The sequence below is a fragment of the Podarcis erhardii genome (genome assembly GCF_964252035.2).
Source record: "Podarcis erhardii genome assembly, chromosome: 5".
Lineage (NCBI taxonomy): Eukaryota > Metazoa > Chordata > Lepidosauria > Squamata > Lacertidae > Podarcis > Podarcis erhardii.
In genome coordinates this window covers 65,887,276-65,900,282 of record NC_138509.1, presented here as the reverse complement: position 1 = coordinate 65,900,282, position 13,007 = coordinate 65,887,276, and the positions used below count along the sequence as shown (strand labels likewise).

At 43.2% G+C, this 13,007-nt stretch overlaps 1 protein-coding gene across 8 annotated transcripts in view; it reads right to left on the bottom strand.

Moving 5' to 3' along the window:
- The window catches only part of ANKMY1 (ankyrin repeat and MYND domain containing 1), a 43,165-nt gene that overhangs the window by 19,703 nt on the left and 10,455 nt on the right, over positions 1-13,007 (bottom strand). For all 8 annotated transcript variants that reach the window (XM_081861508.1, XM_081861510.1, XM_081861513.1 and 5 more), the window contains 7 exons: positions 12,033-12,502; positions 10,560-10,776; positions 10,085-10,249; positions 7,368-7,756; positions 5,989-6,160; positions 3,135-3,287; positions 2,143-2,289 (listed from right to left, as the gene is read on the bottom strand). In XM_081861508.1, coding sequence (XP_081717634.1) covers positions 2,143-2,289; positions 3,135-3,287; positions 5,989-6,160; positions 7,368-7,756; positions 10,085-10,249; positions 10,560-10,776; positions 12,033-12,502 — 1,713 coding nt within the window. The remainder of the gene's footprint in view (positions 1-2,142; positions 2,290-3,134; positions 3,288-5,988; positions 6,161-7,367; positions 7,757-10,084; positions 10,250-10,559; positions 10,777-12,032; positions 12,503-13,007) is intronic.

Genomic DNA, 13,007 nt, shown 5'->3' with positions numbered 1-13,007 from the left:
TGAAAGAGACTCGAAGGGTCATTTAGTCCAACCCCTTGCAATGCAGAAATAAAATAAAATTTGAATAAAAGTTCAAATTGCATTCTGCACCCAAACTGTTCGCCCCATGGGGGAGACATATAGGTCTCTCAATATGTTTGCCCTTCTAGGTCAAATAGCAGTTTTAGATATTGATTTAAATTAGGAAAATAGCCTGGGTGGAAAGGATTAACTGCTCTCCCTCTGTCAACCTATTTGCCACAAACACATACACAAGTGCTATTAACTTTTTTAAAAATCCACAAGAGAGCCACCATTATGTAACTTCTACGTTAAATCTAGCTTGGTCCTGTCTCAGTTGCGGTCAGAAGTCTAGACAAGTGTTGTAACCAAAGCTAGATGATGCCTCCATTATAACAACATCATATTTGCACTTACTCTCTGTTCCAAGACTGGCTTAGGTGGCTTAACCCTGCCATAGGTCCTGTCATTGTATGGCAATGCAGCAGAATGGGCAATGAGACCACCATTTGAAGGAGAGTAAGGGCAAGAAGGACCTCTAAAGCTGTTGCATGCTTTCAGCCCAATCCTAGGATTGCCTCTCATGTTACATAGGAACAGCAGATGCAGAACTGTCTCACAAATTTGCTATGCAAACTTCTTGTGTAATGTGAAAACAGAGCAAATTGTATTTCTCCTTCTTCCTAAGAAAACCACTTATGTAAACAGTTCTTAGACTGCAGGCAGCCAGCTAAAGAAACTGCCAGATTGGCTCTAGTTATATATGACAGCCCACTTGTAGCTGGCTGGATAAGAATTTAACCAGTAATCTTTCATATTAGCTGTGCTGGTCCCTCCAGACTACAAAATAAATGTTATTTGGTCCTTAATGTTGAACTTTTACTTAAAGCAGTATTCAGGACTTTTCCCAAACTAGAAAGGGGATGCTGCATTTTAATTTAATGAACTGCTAAGGGCCTCTAGCGGTCAAAGTTTGTGACTGCTCCATTGTTGCCCTCACCATAGTTCTGATACACTGCCAAAAGCATAATATCCTGTCCCGATGTAATGAGTAGGAGAACTATCATTGCAGCAGAATGAATAGCAATCTGATGTTTATCTTTGTGGGGGGAGGGGTAAATTGGGGAGACATGCAATGGAGACAGAGTAAGCAGCATTCAAACAACCAAATCAAATATTTTTAAAAAGCAAAAAAGTCCTTGAAACAATGAGAATGCCTAAGAGACGTTTATAGCACATATTTTGATTTGTAAATAACTATCTGAGCTCTTCATTATTAAGTGTTCCAGCAAGGGACCATCCGGATTAAAAACTATCTAAAACAACAACAACTTTTCAAAGGGTTACAAAATGGTTAAGGCAATGGTTAAGGCTGTTCAGTCAAGTCAGCCTGTGTGTGTTTAGGCACATACACAAACACATATCATCATCATCATCATATTTATATCCTACCGTTCCACCAAGGAGCTCAAGGTACATGGTTCTCCTTCTCCCCATTTTATCCTCACAACAACCCTGTGAGGTAGATTAGGCTGAGAGACAGTGGCTGGACAAAGTTCAACCAGTGAGCTTCATGGCTTAGTGGGGATTTGAACCCTGATCTCCGAGGTCCTTGTCCAACACTACACTACAGTTGTAACTGAGTAATTACCATTCAAAACATGCAGATGCAAGCAAGCCTATTTGATCTGCGAGGTTTTGTTTCATGCTACAAAAGAAACCAGTATTGTATCATTTGAAAAGAAAAAGTGGTATACTGAGTTGTATTTTCAGAATGTGTTTAATGATACATTTCTGTTATTTAAAACAATTTTAAAGTCTAACGAAAAGACAGTAAACGGTTTATGTGCTCACTTTGGGGCAACCAATTCAGACTCCTGGTCAGCCAACAGCGATTGCAGATCTTTGCCCATATATACATACTAAGGATTAGTTTTAATACAGCAGGAGGGGTGCATGAGCTACTGGACTTCAGGCTTTATTATCAGACCCTTCATTTCCATATGTTTGAAGAAGCTGGAAATATGTGATTCCTTCTTTTAAAACATAAATTCCTTACTAATGTAACACCTGAAGACTACACAAGTTAGTGAAGAAGAGCTTTCAGGTTGAAGAAGAAAGATTCCCACAGCTATCACTTACCTCATAATCATCTTCCCTCTCACATGCAATATGAAGAGGAGTCCTCCCACCCTCCTCTGGGATAATGGCACATTCTTTGTAGTAGTTTTTGGGTGGTCCCATTTCATTATTCATCTTAATCATAGATATATTTTCAGTAAGCTCGTTCTGCAAGTAGAAATGGGAAAGAAAATCACCAGCGTAGAAGGCTGCAGGCACCTTAAAGAGACACACAGTCTGCTCCCCGGAGTGAAACAAGAACTATCCTCCCTAAACTATGCCCAGTGGGAGTTCATAACCTGTTATGAAAAGTTCACTGCTTCTCTCAGAAATCTGCACTTCTTAATTATTCTGAAAACACAGTTAAAAGGCATTTCTACATACTCTCCAGTTATGCGCTGTACAGTGCTTATTAACATAGGCCTTTAACTGAGTCAGACCACTGGTTCATATAGCCCCACATGGGGGAAATTTTGATTTTTAAGGGGGGCAATTCAAGAATGAGTTATTAATAGGCCTTTTAGGCTTCCTCCACATGAATAGGAGTTCACTTTTTGAGTAATAAGAATTATATGTCATGTAGGGGGCAATCAGGAGTTTAGATGCTTAGGTGGGGCATGGCCAGAAAAAAGTTTGGGAACCACTGATCTAACCCAATGCCACCAGTGGACCTAGAAGGTCTTGGGCTGAGATTTTTCCCAGCCCAGCTGCCTGGGGTCCTTTTAGCTGCAGATGTTAGTAGGTTGCCTAAGAAGTTCAGGAAGAGAAAAGTAGAGCCAGTCAGACTCAAGGCATTCTGTATACAGTATATTTGGAACTGTCCCTGCTCCCTGAATATATGTTGCTGTGACCGCATTTGCTATGATTTTTTTTTCTAAAAGTACTGTTTCAGGATAAATAGGACAGTTCTTAGGATACAATGCTATTATTTTCCACAACACTTTTGCCAAAAACAAGTCAATTCCTTGCTCCTCTCCGGCACAAGTAACAAGGTTGGAATTAAACGGACATACCTTGTATGAAGTCCTATCAGGCCCATATATATCATTCTCATCCTCTGCCCTTACGTTAGGATCTGTAGCTGAATGAAGTAGTGAGCTTGTTATTTCAACCCCTTCTTCACCAGAAAGAGCAGCAGCAATATGAAGAGGAGCTGTGCCTCCAAGCTAAAAAAAAGAGCTATATTTAATATTAAATCATAAGTTACAGAACATCTCACTACTGTGCATTCCTAGCATATTATGACAGTGAGCCATTCCAGCATTCAATGTCACCGTTAAAATTTCAGCTCAAATTGAAGACACCTAATTCCCAGGTAGCATAAATATCTGAGGAGTGCATATCAAGAAGCAAAATGCAGTCAGAAATAACTGCTAACTGCAATCAGAAATACAATCACCCTCCACTGGATGGAATGGTTAGGCTGTATGAAATTTAAAACCAGTCCAGGCAAGATGGGTTCATAAGGAAATATCTCTGTCCCTTAGAGCCCATGTCAAAGCAGCAAATCCACTCCTCTAGCTGGGCCCTTTTTGGAGGGAAGTTCCTTGCTGAAGTTCTGAAAAAACAGAGATTTAGCACATGCCCAGCACATGGTGCATCATCCTAGCACCAAGATCAACTGAGGATACAGAGGACTTGGTCCAACTCAACTCATATACAAGACACCCCCAAATTCCAATTAAGTTTCCATTATTACCGACATTCATTAAATTCCTCTAAAATCTCTCTATTCTAATGTCTAGAGATAGGAGAGAATTGCTGCAAACTAGTTACAATCAGCAAAAAATACTTTTCTTCTACACTGATAAAACTAGAGGGTGGAACCCAATGCTGCCCTCCCACTTGCAGAAAAGCTGAAGGACATCTTCTGATCCAGTGGAGGCATTTGCTAAGTAAGATGAGAGGAGGTAATCTTCTCCAATTTCCCCGCTTCCTGCTGCAATCCTATGAACCCCTATGAACCCTGAAAATTTGTTCCAGAGGGTTGTGGATCAATACAGAACAGCCTGGAAGATGATGCAGGGGGCTACAGGGTTAATCGTGCTGCGTGTGAACGCCTCCCCACCTCTTCTGTTAGCAGATAACTCAAAAGGATTTAAAAAACCCACTCTGCAATGTTAAGATTAGCATTAGCTTTCACTCATTAAAAATAACAGACTCACAACACAGGCCTACTATACAGGTTTACTCTGAAGTAATCCCCACTGTACTTGTAGGATTTCAGCTCAATAGATTTATCACACTGTCAGAGCTGCCCGAGGTCCCATCTCACAAAGGACCAACGCCAGTTCGCTGTTATATATAAAAGTCTTTATTGAAGTTCAGTTTCGATTTCAAAGCCGCGGCGCGCAGCTCTACGTCTCAAACTCTAGACCGCTGAAGCTCCATCTGAATCTCCTCCCCCCAGACACCAGTTTAAGACTCTAGCCTTGCTCCACCTCTTCCTTTGCTCTTTCCTCCTCTGGGTCCGCCTGTCCGCTGGGGTCTTGCCCTTTCTAGACTCTTCTGACGCTGAGTCTCCTGAGTCTTCCCCCTGCCTCCGGTGGGCTTTAGGACCTGGTTCCCAATCCGGGTTTTCTGCTGTCCCGCGCGCCTGTACATTCGAACTTGGCGCCCGCGCCCAGCCGGCAACCTTCCTCCTGACCGTTACATGGCTCCTGTCACTGCTTCCCCCTTCGGGGAGGCTAGCTGGACCTGATTTCCCCTCCGTTCCCTCACTCTGCGATAGAGGCGTGGCCAGCCCTGACTCATCTTCTCTCCCTGCTGGAGGAGACGCTGGCCCTGATACATGGGACTCTTCCCCCCCACTACGCTCTGGTGGGGGAGCTGGTCCTGAACTCCCGCTGCTGCTTTGGGAGTCCCCGCTGGCCCCTTGCTTCTGGTGCGTCCCCCCTGGGACCCCCCTTGCCCTGGCCATCGGCGCCCCCCTCTGGGAATCTTCTGATTCGCTGGAGAAGCTCATGGAATCTCTCGGGCCACTGTCATACTCCCCTACGCTGCCCTCAGATTCTTCCCCTTCGCTCTCCATTTCCTCTCTCCCCTGTGCCTCTGCTCCTGAGCCCCTGACACACATGAATCAGAGTAACAGGATAGTGTGCTGCAGCTGACAACGCAAAAGGGAAGGCATGCCTCCTGCGACTGGAGAAACAGAGATTTGACATTTATATCTGGCATATGAGCTATTTTTGATGCGGAGGGTCCCGAGTTCTGTACACTGGCATAAAGGTAAAGATAAAGGTACCCCTGCCCGTACGGGCCAGTCGTGTCTGACTCTAGGGTTGTGCGCCCATCTCACTTAAGAGGCCGGGGGCCAGCGCTGTCCAGGGACACTTCCGGGTCATGTGGCCAGCGTGACGAAGCTGCTCTGGCGAGCCAGCACCAGCGCAGCACACGGAAACACCGTTTACCTTCCCGCTATAAAGCGGTACCTATTTATCTACTTGCACTTAGAGGTGCTTTCGAACTGCTAGGTGGGCAGGAGCTGGGACCGAAAGACGGGAGCTCACCCCGCCGCGGGGATTCGAACCGCCGACCATACGATCGGCAAGTCCTAGGCACTGAGGTTTTACCCACAGCGCCACCCGTGTCCCCAGCCGTACACTTGCATAAGACACCAAAACTCATACAAAAGCATTTATGCCAGGCATAGGAAAACTCTGGCCCTCCAGATGTTTGGGACTACAATTCCCATCATCCCTAGCTAACAGGACCAGTGGTCAGGGATGATGGGAATTGTAGTCCCAAATATCTGGAGGGCTAGAGTTTGCCTGTGCCTGATTTATGCCATCAGTCCAATCACTAACTTAAATTCTAGTCTCTCTTCTTTAATGAGAATTATCACACACACAAATAAGGTTTCCCTACTCTGGTCGGAAGTCGTATATCAGTCCTTGCTCCAGCTTCTAAAAGAAATCTCACTGCATCTGGATCTGCAGCTTTAACAGCAAAGAAGAGGACATACATAGGGATTCTGCACATATTGGGATCTGCACCTCTCCTGAGCAACAGCTTGATAGTAGCCAGTCTCTTTGTGTGTCTAAAAACCAGCAGAAAACAGAACCCCATTAATTGTTGAAAACTTTGATAAGTGCAGTGTTGCTAAACCTGAAGGTGAGGGTGGTAGAACTGTAGCTGTTCTGCAAGTGATGCAAACAGCTACAAATATATCATTTGTAATCTATCCCAGCCTTGCATCATCTCTGGCCTTCTCTTACCATGCAAATCCGCTGCAGATCCGCTCGTGCTCCATGGAACAGACGCTGGTGCTACTCGTGGCGCAGGTAGCAAGCGAATTGCAGTCGGTAGGTCTGTCCTTTCTGCCGGGGTCTGTCCTTTCTGCCAGAATCCCCTCTCCCTGCTTTCCTCCTCACCCACCCACCCCAGTCCTGATTTATAGGAATGCAATCCGGAGCCGCTCCGAATCGGGGCTGCCTCCCCCAGGGTGGGCTTTGTGCATGCAGAAGTCCCAGTTTCTACTTTCACCCACTGCTTAGCCATTGCTTTCCCGGGTAGAGTTTTAAGGTGTTGGGGGTTTGGTGGTGGTGGTTTTTTGGAGGGAGGGTGTTTGCATAAGGCATGCTGAAGCCGCTGGGAGATGCATGCCTTGCCTGCAAAAACCCTCCCGATTTGATCATCTCGCCACTGCCACCTTCACCCGTTTCCCCTCCCAGCCAAGAAACTGCAAGGAGTGCAAGGGGAAAACCTTTTGGAATCCCAGCCTGGCCTTTGTTGTGCTTTGCTTTGTGTTTTCTGCTTTCCTGTGGCCCACTTTATACTGGGTAACAGATTGCAGCCCGGTTTATTGCTTTCATTTTATGGATCAATGGTCTCATTAGATAGTAAAATTCATGTTAAATTGCTGCTTTAGGGGTTGTTTTTAAATGTCTAGAACGGATTAATCCAATTTGCATTACTTTCTGTGGAAAAGCGTGCCTTGGTTTAAGAACGCTTTGGTTTAAGAACAGACTTCTGGAATGGATTAAGCTCATAAACCATGGTACCACTGTATACCACCACTCAATACCAATGCAGCAAGCAAACTGCACCATTTCAGATCATTTTTCAGAGGTACCATATGATGCCTTCTAACCTTCCTTCTGATAAACTCTTCACTGCAAAATCAGGGAAGTTATACACAGAAGCTATCCATACAGAGCAGAGCCCAACTGGGACCACCCTAGCAGCAATATTAGTGTGGTCATTGGCTTCAGCAGGCTGCCCTGTCTTCTTCTATAGTCACTTACTCTGTTATTGATGCTGCCATTCTTCCCAGAGTGCCTTCCTGCTGAACGAGCCCTTCGCAGTCAGCGAAGTATGGGACTTTTAACATGTGTTCACTAAGAGCAGCTGCACCGCGCTGCATGGCTTCTACTGAAACCTGAATCTTGAAGTTGTAAATGCCACAATTTGTCTCAGAGCTCTTTTCTACAGCGCTGCTCTCCGATTCCTCAGATGACTTAACATATGTGCCACGTTCTGACTTTTCAGAAGAGCTCAACGGTGCTTCTGGTGATGCATGGCTGGCAGAAGAGGATCCTTTCAATTCTGTACTCGGCTGAGATGGCTGAGAGGACTCCGACTGCGAAAATGGCATAGATCCTGGAGATATTTCTTCTGGCATTTCTTCCATTGCCTATATCAAGCAAAACAAAAACAAAAACAAAAAAGTGGGGGGATGGGGGATATTATTTCCAAAACCAGATTGCTGCACCCCAACATAAAAAACTGCATTGTTAACATACACAGACAGACAAATTCATACCATTAGGTTGTCAAAGAAAATAGCGAAAAAGTTGACGTATGTTACTCTTCTAAAGAATTTTACAGAAAGAATTTGTCAAATACACAACATATCTCTTATTTGTTTCATTTATACACCAACTGTTAAGTTGTGGACGAACATATCAGACAACACAGCGATTCTTCCAAAGCAGCTCTTTATTTGTAAGCTGGAACAGAACTAACTGAGGAGCTCAGTCAGCCTGCTTATATAGAGCTCCAGAACAATGTAACTGTTGCCATTTTCTAAAACTATCCAATCACTGAACGTCACTTTCGATCCTTCATTTGCATACAAACTATCCAATCACTGAACGTCACTTTCGATCCTTCATTTGCATACAAACTATCCAATCACTGAACGTAACTTTTGATCCTTCATTTGCATAACTATCTACAGCATCCCCCTGCTGGCCCAGGGTGAGAACTTCAGTATATAACACCAACTTTCTTCCATGAAACTCAAAGTAGTATACAAATGCTCCAGCTCTACTCAGAACTCTCTAACTTCAGCAAGTCTGCTGCATTACATGCCTTTGGACTATGTTTTAGAGTTCAGACTCACTTCATTATGAATAGCTACTTGTAAGGGACAAATATACAGTGGTGCCTCGCAAGACGAAATTAATCCGTTCCGTGAGTCTCTTCGTCTAGCGGTTTTTTCGTCTTGCGAAGCACGGCTATTAGCGGCTTAGTGGCTATTAGCAGCTTAGCGGCTATAAGAAAAAGGAAAAAAACTTGCAAGAACTCGCAAGACGTTTCGTCTTGCGAAGCAAGCCCATAGGGAAATTCGTCTTGCGGAATGACTCAAAAGATGGAAAACTCTTTCGTCTAGCGAGTTTTTCGTCTTGCGAGGCATTCGTCTTGCGGGGCACCACTGTATCCAGTTGTCGTAAGTGGCAAGGACTGCTATTCAACTCTTTAACAGATACAAATGAGTTTGCTCCTATACACACAACATACAGGAGAGGCAAAATGTCCAATAAGAGAGATTTCAAACCTTATTTTTATCATTGTTAATAAATGTCAGGACTTCAAAATGTGTATTGGTTGTACTTGAATCCTCTTCATGAGCAACCCTACATAGTACACATTACAATAGACTACTCTAGAAGCACAATGCCATACAAGGCATAGTTATCACATCATGACCCAACATCTTCTTTAAGATCACAACTCTGGAGCAATTCATTTCACTCCACCTCATCATCTCTGGACTGCAATGCAAAGAAGGCTTCAGGCCGCTCTGCCTTGCAGCTTTGAGAGAGTAGTTAGGTTATTTCTAGTAAATGAAATTACCGTATTTTTTGCACCATAACACTCACTTTTTTCCTCCTAGAAAGTAAGGGGAAATATCTGTGCGTGTTATGGAGCGAATGCCTATGGGTGGTGGTGGGGATCTGCTGCAGTCGTGAGCAGAGGATCCATGGTTCCCCTTCCTTCCCTCCTCCGTGGATCAATGTGAAACAGCAAAGCGGGAGAAGAGCCACTGAGTGGGGAGGAGAGAGGGACAGAGAGCCTGCTTCTTTAAAGGAGCAAAGGTTGGCTCCTTTAAAGCAAGCAGGCTCTCTGTCCCTCTCTCCTCCCTACTCAGCTCGCTACATAGCAGCAAAGTTTTTCAGCTCGTTAAGCCGGGGATGAGCGGAGAGGAGGGAGAAAAGCAGAGCCTGCTTGCTTGAAAGGAGCAAAGTGGGAGAGGAGAGGAGCCTTCTCCTCTTGTACCCCTCTCCTGCATTATTAGCAGCATCCTTCTCCACCCACCCCACACATGTTCCTTCTCCCCTTAAACCCCTCTTCTGCATTATTAGCAGCATCCTTCTCCACACACCCCACGCGTGCTCCTTGTCCCTTGAGTGCTTTTCCTTCCCTCCCCACTTAAAACGTGGTTACAAAGCACGGATCCACATGGATCCTCAGGATTTTTGCATTGGGCTACTCCAAACTCACTGTCAGATCACATGTCTGTGGCTACAGCATGAACCACAAAAACCATACATCCACTGTTTTGTTTAGAATATTTTTTTTCTTGTTTTCCTCCTCTAAAAACTATGTGCGTGTTATGGTCGGGTGCGTGTTATAGAGCGAAAAATACGGGTAATTTGGATCAACAGTAAAAGAAGAAGAAACTATTAGGCATTTCACTGAACCGTATTTCAGACTTACAGATTTATGATGGACTGACCTCTCTTCGAGAGAAGTTCCTTTCAGCAATGTTGGGCTGAAATGATTCTTCTGGGAAATAATGAATAACACACATAGAAAGAGCTGATAATCCTTCATCACTACATTTATTCACATCAGCCCCATTATCAAGAAGAAGGTTGATGATGTCATCATGGTAATTCATCTGCACAAGAAAACTATTTAGGTTATTTTCATACAGAATTAATACAATTTTCAGAAGCCTACTTATTTTTACTTTGAAAAAATGGAGTTTGACATTGTGGGTTTGTTGGAGGTAGATATATACTACAGGTAAGGTTTCATATTCCTCAATTGGGGATTTTCCCTTAACTTTCTGTTCATGTTCACAACTGCTACTCATAGCTATTACGGTACATTAAAAAAGAGGAATTATGTCACAGCATGGAAGACAAAACAAAACCAAGCCTATTTTGTCTTAACAGAGTATAACATAGTAAGATATGCAGTCTCACAGCAGCAGCAGCAAGGGCAGTATATCCATGTACATCTGCTATATCTGGGGGGGCCAGGTTGTCCATCAGAATCTCATCAACTCTATTATAGTTTCCTTCGGCTGCCTTCTTAATCAGCTCTTCACCAGCAAGCTCTTTGGGACCTTTCTCTCCAAAGCCATTCCGGTAGCCTTCCAAAATGAAATTAACATCCCAGTCCACGTCATTCTGGTAATGCCTAAAAATGAACAAAAAAATTGAAAAAGCTAGATAGACCATTTAAGTATTTCTATTCTCATCAGTTCTGACCTTCCAAAAAACTATTTGGAGTGATGGGATGGACAGTTTTCCCTTTCCTCACCTGTGTCTACATATCACTGGCCTAGCTTCTCACTGAGGTGATAAACCTGTATCTTGGCTGTACTACCTCAGACTGCCCATATATGTGCATGTGTGGTGAGTTATTGTAGGACCGAATGCTCTCTCATACAAAAATATTCCCTCTGTATACAAAACTAGGTTGTTGTTGTGACTATTATTAGACAAGTAGGAGGGTTTTCAATTTAGCCTTCTCCCCAATATGATAGAAAACTATGTGGAGGGTTTTTGGTTTTTTTGAAAAGGGGTTCTTATTTGAAAAGCAATCAGTCATGTAAGCATCCATGTTTAGTCTGAAGTGGCATGTCCCCGGCACAGGCTAACCCTCCCTGCAGTAGCTAGGCTTCTGCTCCTCCCTTCTTGCAACAGCTCCTTGGGCAGTTTGATAAACAGAGACAGGGTCACACCACACAAAGACCATGGATTTCATGCAGAGGGCCTTCTCGGTAGTGGCACCTGCCCAGTGGAAGACCCTCCCATCAGATGTCAAGGAAATAAACAACTATCTGACTTTTAGAAGACATCTGAAGGCAGCCCTGTATCAGGAAATGTTTAATGTCTGATGTTTTACAATTTTTTATAAGTACTGTAAGCCACCCAGAGTGGCTGGGGAAAGCCAGCCAGATGGGCAGAGTATAAATAATAAAATTTATTGTTGTTATTATTATTATTATTCCAACGATTTCCAACTTGCATATGTCTCTTTCCATGTCCCTCCTTTCAATCCCCCCCCCAAGGAAATGGTGAAAGGACTATTGGGGGATGGAAGAGAAAGGTTTGATAAAGGGGAGACAAGATTGGCTCAAGGCCACCCCAACCAACTCCCACACTACTAAGAAAACTAGTAGCGCCCAACAAGCAGTGCCACCAGTAATAACAAGGGAAAGGAAATGAATGCAACAGTGAATGTTCATGGACCTTTTGGCATGTGTTGGGGCTTCATTGCAATTCAGCAACGATTGACATGACTACAGCAAAAGTGGTATAAATTTTAAAAAGTCACACAAGCTGAACTGCATCCGGTTGAAAAGAAGAAACAGCAGTAAGAAATGGGACTTCAGCAGCAGTATCAAATGTATAGCTATCATCTCGTCTTTGTCTCACATTACCACTTACCTATATCTATAGATGTGTTTCTGCATCTTGACCAAGAAAGGTGTTATATTGGTTATAGGCCATAGTTTTTCATAAGCCAACCGTTTCTTTTCCTTAAAATACTGGCAATCAAAGTCTTTCAGGAAGGTCTTAGTATGAGGAAGATTATCAGCATCAATTGAGTATATGTACAGGTTTTCAGGCAATGTGTAGCTATCATCATCTAAAAGAAGACGCTTATAGTGGTAGAAAAATGGGTCCTTCTCCTCATTCAGATCCCAAAACTTATGCGTATCCTCTGAAATATACTCTCTGCTGGTCTCAGCATCAAAATAGACACTAAGTTCTGGGAAATCCGCAAGAGTGAAATATCCAGGTATTTCCGTACATAGTTTAATTATATGATTTCGATGCCACAATCCAATGTCTTGACTATCATCTGGATGGGTTTCAATTCCTGGTCCAAACCGCTCATCCCCCTTGTAAAGCCCCTTTCGGCAGGAAAAAACAAGAACAGAAGATGCAAGAGAGAACCACAAACAGAATTCACACAGCTTAATTCAACTTGCAATAATCTCATCTCACCAAAAACAATTAGCGGCATGATCCTGTCAAGTGCCTAAAAACATTCTTACCCATTCTTTACCAGCAGGATTTGGATTGATTTTATTATTAGCACTGAATTTTTCTGAAAAGCAATGCTTGAAACAAAAAGGGTAGGATCCATGAAAAAGATGCAGAAATTAAGACTGTATCTGATTTTACATCATCATTATTGTTGCTTATTAAATTTGTATACTGCCCTTTGCCAACAGGTTTTATGCAATCTTGTGTAATTTGATTTATTAGACATATATTGCTTTATACTAAAAAAATCTTCAAGGGATTATATATATTATATTTAACAATGCTCAATAAGAGTATAGAAACAGTTATAAACACACACTTTAATCAGAATTCAAGCACCAGATTTTTTAGTGAGTTCCAAGAGCTGAA